Raw genomic sequence first — 20,659 nt, 5'->3', positions numbered from 1 at the left:
AGCGTTCACTCACCTGTCACAACTAGGCTGGTCATATTAGAACTGGGACCATTAAGAACACTTCCTGAAAGCAGCTCGTCAGAACCTCTCTAAAGAAAAAAGAATACAAAAAAATGGTAAAAAGGTGAGAAAGACGGCTCCTGAATGTGTGTAACCTGAATCTGAGGCTGCATTAACTCACACAAGAAGCAGTATGTGCCAGGGGAAATGGGGTAAGGAGTGAAACACATTAGACATTGGACTGTGACTTTTTCACGATACAAGTACTTTAATAGTATTACTTGGATTGCAGATGTTGCGGTAATATGGGCATTTCTGCTGCACTTAGTAAATAAATATATTTATACTACATTGTGTCTTCTGTTAATGTAGGTCTTATGACTCTATACAAAGTTCTTCACAGCGGTCTGCTGAGACCACTTGGATTTTTGGTCCTTGACATGCAGCTCGGTTTTACACCATATTGGCTGCTGACACATCTAGGCGCTGTTCACATTTAAAGGGAACCTGTCACCATGAAAATGTGAAGTAATTTGCAGGCAGCAGGTTATAAAGCAAGAGCTGAGCAGACTAGTATATAGTTTTGTGGGAAAAGATTCTCTATAACTTGTCATTTCATTAATTTAAAGTCCTGCTTATTCTGGGCCTTGAAGGCAAGGAGGCGGTCCTATCAGTGATTGACAGCTCTCTCGGTATACACAGTCAGAGGGCAGGCTGTCAATCACTGATTGAAGTCCAGGAGGAGGTCCTATCAGTGATTGACAGCCTGCCCTCTGACTGTGTATACAGAGAGAGAGCTGCCAATCACTGATAGGACCGCCTCCTGGACTTCAAAGCCCAGAATGAGAAGGACTTTAAATGAATGAAATGACAAGTTATAGAAAATATATTTTCCTATAAAACTATATATCACTCCGCTCAGCTCCTCCTGCTCTATAACCTGCTCCCGTTAGCTCAGACACCATGTGAAATGTGACAGGTTCCCTTTAACATACATGAGACACACCAAAGGTGCTTGACGGAGCTGACTAAAACTTAGCTACCAAAAGGTTCCACTAAGACAAAAAAAAAAAATAATCATTTTAGATTATATATATATATATATATATATATATATATATTTTACACACACACACACACACACACACATATATACAGAATGACAGAAAAAATTAATGCAATCTGAAACGGTGACTCCTAGGACAGGTATAGGCCCCATTCACACTACCCAGACCACTGGAGGCACTGATCCGGAACCCACAGAAAGTCAGCATCTTGTGGATCGAAGAGCCATTGAAGTCAATGGGTCCGCACCATGATGTGAAGTGCACACGGCCAGTGCCTGTAATTTGCGGACCCTCTGTTTGCAGTCCGCAACACGGGCATAGTGGCCCCACGGTTGTGTGAATGGGGCCCTACTATATGTAAAAAAAAAAAAAACACAACCACTGCCACACATATGGTATATAGGAGGTGACTAGGCCTCAAAACGGGGTAGCCATTACATTCGCAAGGGCCAACATATATCACATAAAAGAAAATGTTTACCTTAACGCCCACTGCAACATCAGTAGCAATGCTGTAAAAAAAAAAAAAAAAATAAGAAAAAAAAAAAAAAAAATAAAAATAAGATAAATTAACATTACTGCACACCACTATCTGAAAGGAGAAAAATGAAGTCTACGCCTAAAACAATAAACCTCCACTATGAAAGCTCAGCAAGATTTGAAGCAGATCATGCACATAATGAATGGGATGAAAGTGATACAAACCTGTACAGGCGCCAAGAAAGTAAAACAGAAACCAGCAGGAGAGGAATGCAATAAACTCCCCGATTAATATAAGCCGGGATCACAAAGGAAATCTCTGTTTGGTAAAATGACCTGATGGAAAAATGCACATTCCAGCCAGTAAGTGCAAATCAGAGCCAGGACATTAACCAGCCCGCAGATCACTGAGCAACATGGAGGGACTGATGGTGTAGTCTGCACTGGGGTGACGTGCACCTAATTTATGGAGTAGACATAGATTTCAGCTAGAATTGATGCCAGTCACTGGAGGCCACATCCCCTATCGCCAGGCCCCGTCTGCTTTTTGGAGAAGTGGCAAACACAACGTAAAAGCACAAAAGGTCACATATTTCTGTGCAAAGATTGTGTCCACCAAAACAGGTTACTTTTTAACAACCAAAAAAATAAAAAATAAAAACTAAATAAATAAATCCCCCTCTCCCACACACACCTTTCTGCATCCAGTGCAGAAGCAGAGTTTTTATATTCTGACACCAAAAGCGACTGGTGAAGACAAATGTTAGCCAGAAACTAATTCTGGGAGCCACATAAACCTCTGCAGCAAATCTCAAGGTCAGACATCAGTTAACCCGTTTCGGACCTACGCTGTACATGTACGACGCGGCCGACAGGGAGTTCTGGAGTTGCTTGCTCAATCTATGGCAACTAACAGCCGGGCCCCTGAAGTATCAGTACTGTAGTTTCAATACTGACTGCATCATCTAAGGGGTTTACAGAGGGAGGGGCTCACTGAGGGAGGGGCTCACCCCTATTGGCCCCCTGAAATGCGAATGAGGGGTACTGATGGCTGCAAGCCTGCCAGCTATGGAGACCTATGAGGCCAAGCCCCCAGAAGGAGTTTCATAGGCGAACTGTCAGTGTAAAACTGACAGTTTCAATGCAGTACAATACGGCATGTACAGCACTGTAAACAGGATCGAACTCTGAAAAGCTGAAGTTCACTAAGGGCTCTTTCACACTTGCGTTCTTCTGTTCCGGCATAGAGTTCCGTCGTCGGGGCTCTATGCCGGAAGAATCCTGATCAGTTTTATCCTAATGCATTCTGAATGGAGTGAAATCCGTTCAGGATGCATCAGGATGTCTTCAGTTCCGGAACGGAATGTTTTTTGGCCGGAGAAAATACCGCAGCATGCTGCGCTTTTTGCTCCGGCCAAAAATCCTGAACACTTGCCGCAAGGCCGGATCCGGAATTAATGCCCATTGAAAGGCATTGATCCAGATCCGGCCTTAAGCTAAACGTCGTTTCGGCGCATTGCCGGATCCGACGTTTAGCTTTTTCTCAATGGTTACCATGGCTGCCGGGACGCTAAAGTCCTGGCAGCCATGGTAAAGTGTAGCGGGGAAGCAGCATATACTTGCCGTCCGTGCGGCTCCCGGGGCGCTCCAGAGTGACGTCAGGGCGCCCCAGGCGCATGGATGACGTGATCGCATGGCACGTCATCCATTCGCATGGGGCGCTCTGACGTCATTCTGGAGCGCCCCGGGAGTCGCGTGGACTGTAAGTATGCTGCTCCCCCGCTCCTACTATGGCAACCAGGACTTTAATAGCGTCCTGGCTGCCATAGTTACACTGAAAGCATTTTGAAGACTGATCCGGCTTCAAATGCTTTCAGTACACTTGCGTTTTTCCGGATCCGGCGTGTACCTCCGGCAAGTGGAGTACACGCCGGATCCGGACAACGCAAGTGTGAAAGAGGCCTTAATGGGACAAAAAAAAAAAAAAGTTTTCTACAAAATAAATAAAAGTATAAAAAAAAAATAAGTATTAAACACCCTTTCCCCCTCAAGAAGCCATTTACTATTGAAAAAATACAAATAAAAAAAATACATTAACGTATTAGGTATTGCTACATGAATAACATCTACCTGTTCAGGTGAACAAAAAGACAAACTTTGACAAAAATGATTATGCAAATGCTATTTTTCGCTGGTTTTCCTAAATGCTTGATGCAAATGACAGTCAGTATAATTTTCAAGTCATCAATCTAATTTTATTGAACAAACCTCCTAATGATAACAGTATTTTTTTCACAAATTAAAAAACTCAAAATGCACGGTTCCAAATTATTCTGCACAACAGAGTTTCAAAACATATTATAGGTTGTAATGGTCATTTGTTGAAGTTGCAGCATTAAGAGGTCACAATTACTGAAACCAAAAGCTATTTCAATCCAAAACATCTTAACAGGCCAAGTTACTTGTTAACATAGTACCCCTTCTTTTAGGGCTCATGCACACGGACGTATGGGTTCCGTTTTGTGGACTGCATATGCGGATCCGCAATAAACGGACACCGTTCCGTGTGCATTCCGCATCACGGATGCGGATCCATTCACTTGAATGGGTCTACAAAACCGGAGATGTGGAACGGAAGCATAGAACGGAACCCTATGGAAGCACTATGGAGTAGGGTTGCGGCGATACCAAAATTTTGATTTGGTTTCGATACCACGTGGAAAAAAATAAAATACCAAAAAAAAGCCGTGTGCAATCCGCATTTTATGGAACGTCCGGTCTATAATTGAATAGTCCTTATCCTATTTTTTGGGGGGGGGGGACAAGTAAAAAAAAAAAAAGGGAGAATCGCGCAGTTTTTATTTATTTATTTTTCTGTTACACCCTTTACCGCAGGAGATTTTTTTTTATATTTTAATAGTTTGGACTTTTCAGACGTGGCAATATGTGATATGTTTATTTATTGTTTATATATTTTATATGTAAAATTGGGAAAAGGGGCGATTTATACTTAATATTTTGGCGTTTTTTTTTTTTTTTTATAACTATTTCCCCCCTTAGGGGCTAGTACCTGGGATCTTTTAATCCCTTGTCCTATTCACCCTAATAGAGCTCTATTAGTGTGTATAGGACTTCACACACTGCCCTGTGCATAGTGTGCACAGCAGCAGGGAGCTGACCATGGCAGCCAGGGCTTCTGTAGCGTCCTGGCTGCCATTGTAACTGATCAGAGCCCCAGGATTACACTGGGGCTCCGATCAGAAGCTGCCACTGCGCCACCAATAAGAGGAGGTGAGAGGGGACCCTGTGGCCACTGCCACCAACGATTTTAATACTGGGCGGGTCAAGGGAGTGGGGGCGCCACCAATGTTTTTAATGCTGGGGGCGCACTGCGCCACCAATGATAATTAACGTCTAAAACAGATACAGGAGGTGGGTTCAGCGGCAGAAACACATAGCCTACACCCCACCTATGACAGGGCACTGCGATCAGCGGCAGTTAACCCCTTAGTTGCAGCACCCAGCTCCCTGCCACAGAGGTCAGGTGCAGGCTATGCGATTCTGCCACCACACCCGCCTCCTGTATCTGTATTAGACGTTAATTTTCATTGGTGGCGCAGTGCGCCCGCCCCTCTCTCCTCATTGGCAGCGGCGGCACAGGGGGAGGGAGGGAGTGACTCCTCCTCCCCTGTGCTGCTGAGGGAACATGAGAGCGCTGACAGCAGCACGCTTTAAGTTCTGTTATACTAGGCTGTGTAATAGAAGGCAAAGCCGATAATTTATACCGATATTCTGGGAATTTTCATTTTTCAAAAAAGAAAAAACATTTCCTACACAAATCTGCTGGAAATTAATGTTTATTGTTAATGTGTAGTGTTTTTTTTGTAAATCTTTTTCATTTATACTTAATATTTTGGTGTTTTATTTATTTTTTTACTTTTAGCCCCCTTAGGGACTAGAACCCTTGTCCTATTCAGGGTAAAAATAGGAGCTCACACTGTCCCTGCTGCTCTGTGCGTTGTACACACAGCAGCATGGAGCTTACCATGGCAGCCAGGGACTTAGTAGCGTCCTGGCTGCCATGGTAACCGATCGGAGCCCCAGGATTACACTGGAGGAGGAGGGGATCCTGTGGCCACTGCCACCAATGATTAATACTTGGGGGGGGGGGGGCGCACTGCGCCACCAATGAAGTTAAATCTCTCATTTATTCATATACAGGAGGCGGGAGCTGGCTGCAGAATCACATAGCCGGCTCCCGACCTCTATGAGTGGCAGCTGCGATCCGCGGCACCTGAGGGGTTAACTACCGCAGATCGCAGCTACCGCTCAGAGGTCGGGAGCCGGCTGTGTGATTCTGCAGCCAGCTCCCGCCTCCTGTTCAATTTGAATGAGAGATTTCTCTTCATTGGTGGCGCAGTGGCCACAGCCCCGCCCCTTCTCTTGTCCCCTGTACTCCCATTGGCTGCAGCGGCAGCACAGGGGGAGGGACACACTGCTTCCTTCTCCCCTGTGCTGTTGCTGAGGGAACACAGAGCAGCGCGATCCCCATGCTATCAGAATATCGGCAAAATAAATGCCGAAACCGATAACAGTCAAAATCCTCAATACCGGCCGATAATATCGGTAAAACCGATAATCGGTCGATCCCCAATTTCGATACCCGCAACACCCCTACTAGGAAGTTCTTCTGTGGGGTTCTGTTCTGCAAACCCATTTAAGTTAAATGGGTCTGGATTCATCATGGCAGCTGTACGGAGGTTGCCCGGCCCACCTACGCCCAATTTGAGTGAGCCCTTAGACGCCGGTCTTAATAAATGTGCCCCTTAGTTCCATAGCATCTCCTAAAAATGGTCCATGAAAACTACAGACCACACATGGGTGGTATCCATGTTGTGTCCACGGCTTTCACAGACCCATATAGACTATAATGTGTGCAAGGGTTCCATCATCAGACAAAAATTAGGGCATGCTTCCAGGGTATCTCCCCAGACCCTCAGTCCGTGGAAAACAACTGATGTGGGAATACACACATTAATGTCAATGCATACGTGTGCTATCTGCGGGTTCCACAGTTTACTAACGTGAAGGAGGCCTTAGGTCCCTTTCACACAGGCGAGTATTCCGCGCGGGTGCAAAGCATGATGTGAACGCATTGCACCCGCACTGAATCTGGACCCATTCATTTCTATGGGTGTTTGCACACGAGCGGTGATTTTCACGCATCACCTATGCGTTGCGTGAAAATCGCAGCATGTTCTATATTGTGCGTTGCGGTGTGATAATCCACGCAACGCAGGCCCCATAGAAGTGAATGGGGCTGCGTGAAAATCGCAAGCATGTGCGGATGCGGTGCGATTTTCACGCACGGTTGCCCAAAAAAATTTTTTTTTAAAGTTTAACTCACCTTAATCCACTTGCTCGCGCAGCCGGCATCTCTCCTGTCCCTTTCCTTGCTGATTGCAGTCAAAGGACCTGTGGTGACGTCACTCCGGTCATCACATGATCCATCACCATGGTAAAAGATCATGTGATGACCGGAGTGACGTCACCACAGGTCCTTTGACTGCAATCAGCAAAGAAAGAGACAGGAGATATGCCGGCTGCGCGAGCAAGTGGATTAAGGTTAAATAAGAGTTAAATTATTTTTTTATTTTTTTTTTAACCCCTCCAGCGCTATTTTACTATGCATTCAGAACAATCTACAAAACACCGATCCCAAGCCCGAACTTCTGTGAAGAAGTTCGGGTTTGGGTACCAAACATGCGCAATTGTTCTCACGCGAGTGCAAAACACATTACAATGTTTTGCACTCGCGTGAGAACAATCGCACGTGTTCCCGCAACGCCCGTGTGAAACCAGCCTTAAGGCCTTCTCCACATGTAGCAAACGCACAGCATCCCGACTGAATCCTGACCCATTCAGTTCAAAGGGTCTGTGCACAGCAGGGTAGTCTTTCACACATCTGCTCCATGTTCAGTAAAAATTGCAGCATCTTCAATACTGTGCGTCTTTCACGCATCCCTGGCTCCCTAGAAGTGAATGGAGATGGTGTGAAAAACGGAAGGCATACGGAAGCAATGCGTTTTTCAATAATGGTTGCTGGGAGATGTAAAGGGTTATTCTTTACGGATGGAAAAAATGCACACACTAAACGCAATCTCAGACAAAACTGACTGAACTTGCGTGAAAGACCATCAGCTTTTTCCTGAAGAGATCCTGACAAAATCTATATAGCTAGTGTGAAAGAGGCCTCACACTTCTAGGAACGCTTGGCAGTGATTATCTGGCGGTGTAAAGGTGCCGCCAATTACACGATGCACAAACAAAACGCTTGTTTATCGGGTGATTGGATCTTTCATGAGGTCAACTAAAGAATTATTTGTCGGCAGCAGATCGTGATGGCTAAACAGCCTCTGGCTAACAATGAATCTGTATGGGGATGAGCAATGGCATTAGCGATCATTCCTCCCCATACTGTGGAGGAGATCACTGACGAGCAGGCGACTGTCTTCCTGACAATCATTCAGCTTCTACAAAAAAGAAAAGAAATGAGAGAAAACATTTTGATTGAAATCTTGCCAGTGATACAGAGAAACTAGATTGTTCCCCTTTAAGAAAAATAGGAAACTAAGGCATATTTTAAGTGACATAAAAACATGAGAAGAGAAATGCTGGGTTATATAATTAAGTGCACAGATGTCTGGGCAGATGTTACGAGACATTAACAAGTATTCACAACAGATACAACTGGACTATAACAAACATGATTACCACCAGTTTCAACAGAATATAACAGGTTATTAAAGTCCAACTCCAACCTCAAAACCACCTTCTTGCTGTGGGTCTCTTCTTTCTTCCCAGTTAAGTCTAATGATTACTGCTTAACCCCTTCACGTATTTGGACATAACTGTATGACCTGATTGCATGGAATTTAAGGCAATCGGGCGTACAGTGCCGAAGCCCCGGAGTATCAGCTCTCCCCGAGAGCAGAGACTGCCGGAGAAGCCGGCAAAGGACCTATTAGAGTGGTCCCTTGCTGCCAATCACTCTGACTGCACACACTAAACAATCAGAGCGCAGCAGTGTAAAAATACTGGTCTCAGGCTCTGATCTCATCATTCTGGAGAGGAGAGGCTGAAATTAGTCATAGCCCCTCTTGTGCCCTTGAAGCCCTAAGTGCCCCTGCTGTCCTGCAGGAGCCCCCTACAGCCCGTTTCTGCTGTACCCCCCTTTCACATGCAGCTGTGATGGCAGCAGCTCAGGAACAGAGCCACCGCCATCAGCAGCGAGTGTCAGCTGTAACATACAGTCGACACTGTGCTGCAATGGCCAAATATCAACAAAAATTTACCACCAACATGAAGCAAAATGTGTCACGATAAAAGACTGTTAGAATGGCTTGGATCAATAAAAGCGTTCGAGTTATTACCAGAAAAAGTGACACACGTCAAATTTGAAAAATAGGGCTCCGGCATTTGGTCCAAACTGGCTTCTATTCTTTGAAGTGGTTATAAGGGCTCATTCACACGATCGTATGAATGAATCCGCATCCGTTCCGTAATTCATACATTGTGTGCTGTCCGCAGCTGTTGTTCCGTTCAGAGGCCCCGCGAAAATATAGAGCATGTCCTAATTGCAGAATGCACACAGATGGCATCCGTGTTTTGCAGATCCGCAACTTGCGGACCGCTCCGTACAGTTATTAAAATGTATTGGCTCCAATGAGCTGAAGTTATTACTTCGCGAAGTCTCGTGAGACTTCGGGTAATAACTTCAGAAATTAATTTCGCCTGTTAAAAACATTTTACCAAACTCTGTTTCGGTTCCAAGTAGTGCCTTGGAACCGAACCAGAGGTCGGTAAAAGGTTTTTGGCTCACAATAACTGATGGAAATAACTGAAGTGTGAACTTAGCACAGAGATCTTGTTAAAAATACTGGGTCACTTACTTGGGACTGAAAGAGTTGTTTTCATAAAAATGTGAACTGGAAGCGAGTCTCGTCTGTCAAGGATAGGCGTTGTTACAATGGATTTGCATAAAAACAGATCCAACATGGACGTTATACGGATGTCAATTATTATTTTTTTGCAGATCAGTGTTTTGTGGACCGCAAAATACATACGGTCTTGTGTATGAGCCCTAAATGGCATGTGAACAGCTGAGGCCAGTGAACGGACAGGGGACCGGAGGCAGAACCCTCTGCGAACAGGCGAGTGGTTTTCATTTTTTATGTTAACACATTCCAGCTCTCCATTTCAGCTCGGAGGTTGTACATCCCCTTTAAAATGATAGCATATACTCAAGTTCACAAAACTGGACAAAAAGCAACAGGTTTTCAGCAAATCTTGCACACGGCTACAGGTTAATTGCACCTACAGCCATTTCATGAATCAGATTAGGAAATTCCAGCACGCTTTGTTTTTAATTATTTGAGATGACAGCCCAGAGAACCCCTTTAATAATTAATATGTCTGTCATTATAATAGGAAAGCCAAACAATAAGCATTTATGGAAATAATCAGAGATGAGTGAATTTCATATTTTAAAATTCGTTCACGCTTCATTGGGTGGTAAAAGGTGAATTGCGTTATGGATTCCGTTACTACGGACCATAAACGCAAGTCTATGACGGAATGCATAAAGGAATGCATTAGAGGCATTCTGTCATAATAGTAGTCTATGGGTTGCAAAACGGATCCGCCCCGTTATGAAGCGGAGTCCTCTTCTGCAGAACGGAAACGGGACGGATCTGTTATGAAGGCCACAGACTTCCATTATGCTGAAATGAATAATGGAATGCCTCTAAAGGCATTCCGTCATAGACTTGCGTTTATGGTCCGTGGTAACGGAATCCATAACGCAGTTCCACCTTTTACCACCAAACGAAGAGTGAACGAATTTCATAACATGAAATTCGCTCATCTCTAGAAATGATCACTGCGGTGGCACAAAGAGCAAAGGCTTTAGACCAGTTTTATGGCGTAGAAAGGTCACCATTTTCTGCATCTTGTTTTTCTGTTGTTCAGAGCAGCGTCACAAAAAGTAGGGAGGGCTTGTCGTTAGGGGGAGGGGCCTCCACTGCCCAATATATGTAAGAAAATGTACTGTACACCAGCCCGGCCCCAGTGTGTGACTGTGTTCGGCTTTCTTTACATACCACCCCAGAAAATGCCAAGAGGATCTTCTGCGTGCATCTAAGTCTATGGAAATCTATGAGCTCAATATCCCGAACATTTTAAATATTAAAATTTTAAGAATATTTAAAAAAGGTATAGATATGAACAGTGCCTTAAAGGGGACTAGGGGTCCCTAGCGTTACCTGCAATGCAGAGACAGCGGCGGCCGTGCAGGGAGGAGCTACACAGGTGACGGGGAGTGGGGTAAATACCATCTATATGAGGGGCACAGGCATTTAATATGGACAACCTCTTAGTGGGAGAGGGCTTCTTCTTGCATGGGTATTTGACTCCCCCTCCAGCTCCTAGAAAGGGGACTACTCCATGTGGGATCCTTGCATCAGCCTAAGGCCTCTTTCACATGATCGTATTTGCAACCCGTATATGGGGCAGATTTGGTGTACCGGAATGCTAATGAATAGGCTATTCACACAGAGGCATCTTTTCCATCTTCCGATGAAATCCACAGCATGTTCTAGTTTTGCGCGTATTTGCTTTAAAAAAATATAAGGAAGGAAGGAACAAACATTCCTGAAGCAGTACTGATGACAATATGGACAGTATATCATCTGGAATATGGATGGACTTTGAAACGCTCGTGTGAAAGATGCCCAGGGGCGGACTGGAAACTTAAAGTGGCCCTGGATAAAAAAATATTAATTTTTTTATTTTAAAAAGTGGCCCCATGTTGTCGGTGGGTGCTGGCAGAAGGCAGGGACAATACCGTAAGGCAGCACAAAATACTGCCCCAGTAGGACCACATACCACAGTGCAGCTAAAAATACTGCCGCCTGCACCATGGTATGAGACTGTATAAGCTTCCTCAGGACGGTGATACAGTTGAGCTCAGGAGGACACTGCGACCGCTGGCCAGGTGCACCAGTGCCTACATTAAGTAATGCTAAGAGCATCAGATCTTTATATACCTGGCTGGGGGCTTGGGTGGCCACCTGGGCATCGGCCCACCAAGAAATTTCCCTGTAGGGTCAAGTCCGAAGAGGCCTAAGGCTAGTTTCACACGGACGTATGCGGTCTAGGAAATAGGGTCATATGTGTAATAACGGCTATTTTCTTTACAAGCAAGTGGCAGTACACAGATCAGGACGCTGCCACAGATCGTCCGAAGACGTATTACTAAGTGGCTTCCCACGTTTCTAGCACTTTTGAGTGGCCAGCCTCTTTAAAAGCTAGATAGACCATCAGCATCTGATGGGCAGGGGCCCGACACCCGGGACCCCCCAGTAATCCAGCTGTTTGAGAAGGCAGGGGTGCTGACAGTAGCGGGTTGCCTTCTCAGGCCCAGTAACCCAACCACTAGCATCACTGGCCTGGGTGTGGTTAAGCACCATTGAAGTGAAAAGAGTTAGGGTTAGCCATGCCTAGACCAGTGATTGTAGTCGTGACGTCACTGGGCCTTCGCAAACAGCTGACCGATGAGGGTCCCAGGTGTCGGACCCTGGCGCAACAGATGCCGACGTTCTACCCTGAAGATAGATCATCAGTAAGAAAAAGCTACAGAACCCCTTTACCATGTCCCAGTAGAGAATATGCAAGAGGCTTGCAAAAAAGGCCAAAACTAATATGTCATGTAACAAACCTATCACTAAAATCTACAAAATACTTTATATATCATTAGGGGTGCACCGAAATTTCGGCGGCCGAAAATGCACCTAATCTGTTTGTGCCGATATTTTTACATATCGGCCGGAAATAGCGGGGAGGGACTGGGAGGAGGAGCTGGGGGCCGGTGCGTTCACTGAGCTCCGGCCCCCAGCTCCAGTAGTTATAAAATGTGTGCAATTAATACGGATTCTATTCATGAGGCCCCCTCTGCAGTATTACATTCAATACAGCCACATCCTACTCACAGGGCTGTGCTGGCCGGCCAGACGAGCGGCAGCGTCACGACTGACGTCACATGCCTGCGCCGCCTCCTTCATTCAGAAAGTAGGCCGGGCACATGACGTCAGTTGTGACGCTGCCGCTCCTCTGCCCGGCCGGCCAGCCTTAAGATGACAGCCCTGTGAGTAGGATGTGGCTGTATTGAATGTAATACTGCAGAGGGGGCCTCATGAATAGAATCCTTATTAATTGTACAACATTTTATAACTACTGGAGCTGGGGGCCGGAGCACAGTGAACGCACCGGCCCCCAGCTCCTCCTCCCAGTCCCTCCCCGCTATTTTCTATTAATTGTACAATGGGGGGGGGGGCTGTGGATGGCACTGTTATGGGGTGGGTGGGGGTCTGTGGATGGCACTGTTATGGGGTGGGTGGGGGTCTGTGGATGGCACTGTTATGGGGTGGGTGGGGGTCTGTGGATGGCACTGTTATGGGGTGGGTGGGGGTCTGTGGATGGCACTGTTATGGGGTGGGTGGGGGTCTGTGGATGGCACTGTTATGAGGTGGGGGGGTCTGTGGATGGCACTGTTATGAGGTGGGGGGGGGTCTGTGGATGGCACTGTTATGGGGTGGGGGGTCTTTTAAAAGTATTTGGGCAAAAAGGCAGTTTCGGTTTCGGTCAAGGGGTATCCTGAATTTTCGGTTTCGGACCAGAATTTTCATTTCGGTGCACCCCTATATATCATAGGAGCCGGTTATACAACTACAAGAGCCAATCTGCTGTATGAACAGCGACTGAAATCCATGGTCTGGCTGCTTTTTAAAGGGAACCTGTCATCAACTTTATGCCGTGCATACTAACGGCGGCATAGAGTAGACAGGCGAGTTGATTATCAGCGGTCTGTCATTTAAAAGTTTAAAGTAAGTGGTTGCCGAGAACCAACATCACAATCATTGCAGACTGAGCCTGGAAAAGAGTTCCGGACACCTGAGAAGAGTCCTGGTTATTCATGAATTCCTGCTCTCCTGCCACCTGCTGATGACTGACAGTCTTCCACCTAGTTTTCTCCCTTTCTGTCTAGGAGAGAACTGCCAATCATCAGCAGATGGGCGAGAGAGCAGGAGATTATGGATAACCAGGACTCTTCTCAGGAAGATTTGACTCTTTTCAAGGTCTGGGCTGCAACGATTATGATGCTGGTTCTCAGCAACCACTTTTAGCTCATGAGTGACACACCGCTGACATCAGCATTTCTGTCACTATTTTATGCTGCCCTCAGTGAGATCAGCATAAAGTTGCTGGCAGGTTCCCTTTAAGTACAGATCTATTGAATTATTGCAAGTCTATAAATAACACAAAATGACGTTATATTAAAAAGAAAATATTAAATCCATGTGAACAGTTAACACATCAGATGCAGTTGCAAGCACTGCTTTTTTTTTTTCACTCCATGAAACCTATATCCATTATTACAGGGCGTTCACAGGGGCTAAGCTCACCCAGGCCATTGTTTTGTCTGCCTTTTCACCACAAGGCTCAATTATCTCCATTATGCTGCATTTATGAAGGCGGATGCACTGGTCACAATAAGCAGAGACCCCCTCCTCCCTTCCATCATCAGACACAGCCACGTAATGTGCTGACTGCTTTCTCTGGATCAATTCCAGGATACAAAGGACCAATTCCATATGGCTGGAACTTCCTATTGCCAGACTGTCCTCACAACAAAGCCTCCCTGTTTCTATGTCTTTTTTACTGTGCGGCAAAGTAAACCACAAGATTATACAAATACTGTGTTAAAAGGAGATATCATATCCAAGTGCCAGGATTACAATGTGCAGAGATAAAGCTGCTGCCTTTCATTTTCCACCAGCTACTGGGAAACAATAGGTGGAGGGAAAGGTCCAGACAATGATGAAACAGAAGATACAAGGGGGATGCATAACAATCGGGAAGGCAGGGCACATACACTGCTCCATTCGCCTCTGATCTCTCTGGTGGGCTGATATTAAAGGGGCAAACACATATGCTGATTGATAAGATATCTGCAGCAAACAGAGGAAGTTTTTTTTTTGCTTTGTTTTTTACACTAAGGCACAGTCCTCAACACCGAAACTGCAACACTTAAAGGGGCCGCCCGCATTTTTTCAGTTGATGACCTATCCTCTTCTCTGTTCATCCCAACTGCAGCAGTGAGAAGGAGTAATTGTCTTCATTCACTTCAATGGGACAGCTCCTTTCTATTCACTTGAACAGACCAGAGCCTTCCAACTGAATTACTCCTACTCACTGCTGTAGTTGCAATGGCGAACAGGTAATAGTGAGGAGAAGGAGGCGCTCGCACGAGTGTTGTTTTATCTTCATATAGGTGATCGGCAGAGATGCCGGGAGTCAGGGTACCACCCATGTGATTTTGAGGACCTATCCTGGAGGATAGGTCATCAATAGAAATAAAAAAATAAAAGATTAGACAACACCTTTAAGATGGCCATACACAAGTAGCCCGGCTCGTCTATCGAAAATGTAATCCGCTGCGCTGGAAAACGTCAGATGTTCATCAACCAAAACTGCAAGTTGATGGCCTGATTGGCCGGTGATCAGCTGAATTCAGCCATTGTGCTCAAGCACCAGGGAGTCCGTTGTCTACTCCCTGGTCAGCCAGTTTAGTTGGCATAAAAAGGATCAATGACCAGCTTTAGGCCTCATGCGCACAACCGTGTCTGTGTTGCAGTGTGCAAACCACGGCTCTGCAAAATACGAACACCTTCAGTCTGCATTCAGAATTTTTCTCAATGCCATCACTAGAAATGGACGGGACATGCTCTATAATTTGCGGGACATACAGATGGCATCCGTGTTTTTTTTGTTTGTTTTTTGTTGACCCATAGAAATGAATGTGTCTTGTGTGTGATCGGAAAAACAAAGATAGAACACAGAAGCAAAACACAGTTGCGTGCGCCAGGCGTTAGGCCCCTTAATTTTTTTTTTTTCCTCAGTCTTTGATTCAGGAGCCTCTGCTCACCATGACACGCCGACAGTTTTTCATACACCGCGGTTCCCCGTTATAGCCGATAAGGGGGTACATCCCCGAATGGTGTTTTGTTTGACTTGAAGGGTAGCTACATTCCAACAGGTGGCACTAGAGCAGGGATCAACCACCTCCGGCACTCCAGCTGTTCAGGAACTACAACTCCCAGAATGCTTCATTCGCTTCTATGGGAATTAAAAGACCAGCCAAGTATGTTTGCATGCTGGGATCTGTAGTTCCACAGCAGCTGGTTGCTGATCCCTGCACTGGAGTCTGGAATCGGAGCTAATTTGCAGACCTTTATCCCAGAGCAGCACTGAAAGGTCTATAAAACACATACTAGGCGCTCCCCATGAAGAAAGATAGTGCACCCCGATCCCTGAGAACACAAGGAATGGACAGATGAAATCCCACTGCCTGATCCTCATCTCCTCCAACATAGAGTTGGGAATCCACTATGGTCAACCAACACAGCCGACATGTCTCTATATAGAGTATGACCTTCTAAAGTTATATAAAGCAGGTGACAATCTAACTAAACAGCTCCCAGACATCTACTGACAGATGTCAACAGTGGTTGGAGGTTCACCAATAACATCAATTGTGTCTAAAACACATAATAAATGTAGGCGATAACCAGAGATCAGGCTTCTGCAGATATCTCCTGCAGAAGTTGAGGCTGGTCACATACAGTATTTGTATAGTATGTTGTATCCCACGCTAGATACTAAAATGAAAATGACCATGTAATAATACTGAGGCGCTGCGTACAACACGACCCTTCACTCGGCTAATAGGTGGGTAAACCCAGTAACATTTTTATCCAATAGCGAAGTAATAAGATGTACAAAGCTGCCCTCTCACTGCTAGTTGTAAGCTGTAGATGTGGAGCCAGGTCAGATCTCATCAGGGAAAGCAGTAGTAAAGGGTTCATGCACACGGCCGCGATCCGCAATTGCATGAAGCCTAATACAGAGGGTAATATGACCACAAGCGTACTGAACAGAGACCTCCATACAACCTTGTATTACCGGATAATGGAGCCTTGATAAGGATGCGAAAAAGTGCACATATTGAGGCCTCGCGCACACGACCGTATCCAGTTTTGAGGTCTGCAGATAGCGGGTCAGCAAATACAGATGCAGTCAGTGTGCCATCCGAATTTTTTATTTTTTTGCTGACCCACTAACTTCAATGGGTCAGTGGACATATTCTAGATTTTTGAGGAACGAACATACAGATGTGGGAAGCACATGGATCTCTGTGCTTTCCACAAAATGTCCTATAATGTGGACCATGCTGGACCCATTAAAATAAACTGGTCTGCAATAAGTGCTAGGGATCGACCGATATTGATTTTTTAGAGCCGATACCGATAACCTGTGAACTTTCAGGCCAATAACTTATACCAATATTCTGTGCATGTTCATTTAAAAAAAAAATATATATTTTTTTTTTCCTGTTACGGCATTCACCATAGGAGATTTTTTATTTTAAAAGTTTGGATTTTTCGGACATGGCAATATGCGATATAAAATATATAAACAATAAATAAACATATGTAAAATTGGGTAATGGGGTGATTTATACTGAATATTTTGGTGTGTTTTTTTTTTTTTTAATAACCATTTCCCCCCTTAGACGCTAGTACCTGGGTTCTTTTAATCCCTTGTCCTATTCACCCTAATAGAGCTCTATCAGGGTGGCTAGGACCTCATACTGTCCGTGCTGCCCTGTACTTTGTGCACACAGCAGCAGGGAGCTGACTATGGCAGCCAGGACTTTAGTTACCATGGCAGCCAGGACGCTACTGATCGGAGCACCAGGATTAGGCCTCCTGCACACGACCGTAAGGCTTTTTCAGTGTTTTGCAGTCCGTTTTTTACAGATCCGTTGTTCCGTTTTTTGTTTCCGTTGTGTTTCCCTTCCATTTTTTCGTATGGCATATACAGTAATTACATAGAAGAAACTGGGCTGGGCATAAAATTCTCAATAAATGGTTCCGCAAAAACGGAACAGAAACGGAAGACATGCGGAGTACATTGCGTATGTGTTCCGTTTTTTTTATTTGCGGATCCGTTGACTTGAATGGAACCATGGAATGTGATTTGCAGGCAATAATAGGACATGTTTATCTTTCAACGGAACGGAATGCATACGGAGTACATTAAGTTTTTCTTTGTTTTTTTTGCTGAACCATTGAAATGAATGGTTCCGTATACTGACCATATATGGAACGCAAAAAACGGCCCTAAACGGGGAAAAAAAAACGTCATTAGACGGGAGCTCTGCTGTCTAAATAACCGCTTAAAACAGGCCCACTGATTTCTATGGGGTCCGTCTGACCGTTAAAACCCCCACTAATAGGACACGTCGCTTTTCACTGCACATTACAAAAAGTCCATGTGAATAGCCCCATAGACTACGGAGATTTTTCCTGTTCGTGTGAACATAGCCTAATGAGTACGTTTTTCATTGCTGAGGGTCTGACTGCTAGGTCTGCCAGCAATCACGAGAACAGGGGTCAGCAGGCGGCGCCCCACGGGAATGCAGAGATATTACATCCACTGGAGCGGTTATGAGAATGGGGTCCACAATCAGAGCGCAGTGGTGCTATGTCCACCTCTCCAGTCACTTCTATGGGACTTCCAGGAGGACTGTACACAGACGCCCCAAAAAAGTGGAGAGGTGGACATAGCACCACTGAGCTCTGATTGTGGACCCCCCCTTCTCATAACCGCTGGGGGTCCCAGAAGTTGCCCCCCCCCTCCAGCAATCACACACTTCCTCTCTATCCTGTGGATAGGGAATACGATTTATTAGTTCCACAACCCTTTTCCATAAGCATTCATCACAGAAGAGATAATATAAATGTATGCTAGCTGGGGGTCCGACTGCTGGGACCCTCTCTGATCACGAGACTGAGTTTCCTATGTCAGTAAGGCGGTTCTTCTGCATGACCAGTGACCACCGCTCTATCCACTGCTATGGGGCTGAGAGCGGTGCTCCATTCTCACAGGGGTCTCTGGGACCCCCAGCAACCGGTCTGGCGATTTCTTCTACATTAGGGCAGGGTATGACACAGGGAGAGAAGCGGAGCTCTAGGATATATGGATTTATATGATTTGGGGCAGAACTTCTATATAAAAAGAAGGGTCAATCCTGACAGGACTCCTTGGAGGCAGTGGGAGTCCTGCTGAGCCCTCCGCACACAGTGAATGGTGGTGACAGTCCAGATTACCACACACAGTCACCCACAGATTTTCCCGTATAAAGTCACATGCACACGTCCATTTTGCAGACCGCAGATGTGCAAAACACGGACGCCGGCTGTTTGCAAACCACATTGCGGTGCAGAACTAATGACGTCTATGGGTTTGCGTTCCAACCATTGCGGCCAAAGAGAGGACGCAACATGGACACGGTCGTGTGCATGGGTCCTAAAGGTGACTGTCAAAGGGGGCGGGGCAATCAGCCCTGCCACTGTCAGAGGGGGCGGGGCAATCAGCCCTGCCACTGTCAGAGGGGGCGGGGCAATCAGCCCTGCCACTGTCAGAGGGGGCGGGGCAATCAGCCCTGCCACTGTCAGAGGGGGCGGGGCAATCAGCCCTGCCACTGTCAGAGGGGGCGGGGCAATCAGCCCTGCCACTGTCAGAGGGGGCGGGGCAATCAGCCCTGCCACTGTCAGAGGGGGCGGGGCAATCAGCCCTGCCACTGTCAGAGGGGGCGGGGCAATCAGCCCTGCCACTGTCAGAGGGGGCGGGGCAATCAGCCCTGCCACTGTCAGAGGGGGCGGGGCAATCAGCCCTGCCACTGTCAGAGGGGCCGGGGCAATCAGCCCTGCCACTGTCTTTACTAGGAGTCCCATCAGGATTTACTCTCTTAATTCATTCGTCCTGCTCTGACTCACATACACCTATATAGCTGGACCCTCAGCCTCTCCATCAATCACAACCTGCTCTCAGATAGGGCTTCAGAGATCCACTGAAAATGAGGACTACCCCCCCAGATTACCAGTTACACAATGAGTAGGTCCCTCTCACAGTTCATGGTCCCTCTTCCTCTGTGGAATGAGCACAGTGTATGACAGTACTAAACAGATCAGTGAAGCCTATGATCGGTGACTACAGTCGGCAATGGCTGCTCTCAGAGACAATAGATCGCCGTCAGCCGGCTCACTGGCCCCTTCAGCAGCACCATTATGGCAGTGAGAGGAGCCGCCGGAATACACGGCGGGAGGTGAAGGCCCACACAATGACACATGGCAGGTGACAAAGACTCCAAGAGATGCTGTCCCCCGGCAGCTCTGGGCTCTGGACACCGGCGGCCTTCACACGAAGGCCGTCCCTGCCTCCGCCTCCACACCGACGGGACCCCAGCCGGGAAGTCTCCCGCCACCTCCAGACCACAGCGCGCGACCCCATCCTTCCCGCCAGGGGTACGCACAAGGTCCTGAGGTAACAAAGCTCCTCGGTCACAGCACAGCGGTCCTCACACACACACACACACAGGCCCAGCCTCCAGCCAGAATAAACCTACCCGTCCATTGCCGGATTGGTGTCCGCTCCTTATGGGATCCTAACCTGCACCTCAACCGCCGACTCCACACATAAACAAAATGGCGCCGCCCGATGGGACGGAAACAGCCGAGCGCTGGGCGAGCCGAGCGACGACACTGGCCGGAAATTGCCGAACGTGGGGCTCGGGGTGGGGCTGGGATGTGCTGCGTGAGGGAGGCTGCCCGGCGAGGGGGGAAGAGGGGAAAACGGACGGTTCCGTCAGCCTGGGCGCGCGCGGCGGCGGCGGTTATCAGGCAGTTTACCACATAAAACACTGACGTCTTTTATTTTTCTTCTTTCTTTCCACCAGTTTTTGTTCCCTGCATGTGGTTAAATCCGCACTGAAACCTACCTCACAAGTTTTTGTACCGTCTAACACATATGGTTTAGGGCTCATACACACGAGCGTATTTTTTTATAAAATTTTTTTTGCAGACCGCATGAAAACCCATTAGTTTCATTGGGTCCGCAAATAAACAAGTGTGCATTCTGTTTCCGTATGT

The 20,659-nt window shown here is 46.5% G+C and overlaps 1 protein-coding gene across 1 annotated transcript in view; it reads right to left on the bottom strand.

The window, feature by feature from the left end:
- The window catches only part of PTBP2 (polypyrimidine tract binding protein 2), a 52,093-nt gene extending 31,828 nt beyond the window's left edge, over window positions 1–20,265 (bottom strand). The window contains exons 1-3 of the mRNA XM_044301244.1: window positions 20,137–20,265; window positions 1,549–1,579; window positions 14–89 (exon numbers count right to left, since the gene is read on the bottom strand). Coding sequence (XP_044157179.1) covers window positions 14–89; window positions 1,549–1,579; window positions 20,137–20,144 — 115 coding nt within the window. The 5' untranslated portion in view covers window positions 20,145–20,265. The remainder of the gene's footprint in view (window positions 1–13; window positions 90–1,548; window positions 1,580–20,136) is intronic.
- Window positions 20,266–20,659: the final 394 nt, after the last annotated feature.

The sequence above is a fragment of the Bufo gargarizans genome, chromosome 7 (assembly GCF_014858855.1).
Source record: "Bufo gargarizans isolate SCDJY-AF-19 chromosome 7, ASM1485885v1, whole genome shotgun sequence".
Lineage (NCBI taxonomy): Eukaryota > Metazoa > Chordata > Amphibia > Anura > Bufonidae > Bufo > Bufo gargarizans.
The sequence above is the reverse complement of the archived record's forward strand: the minus strand, read 5'-3'. Positions and strand labels throughout refer to the sequence as shown.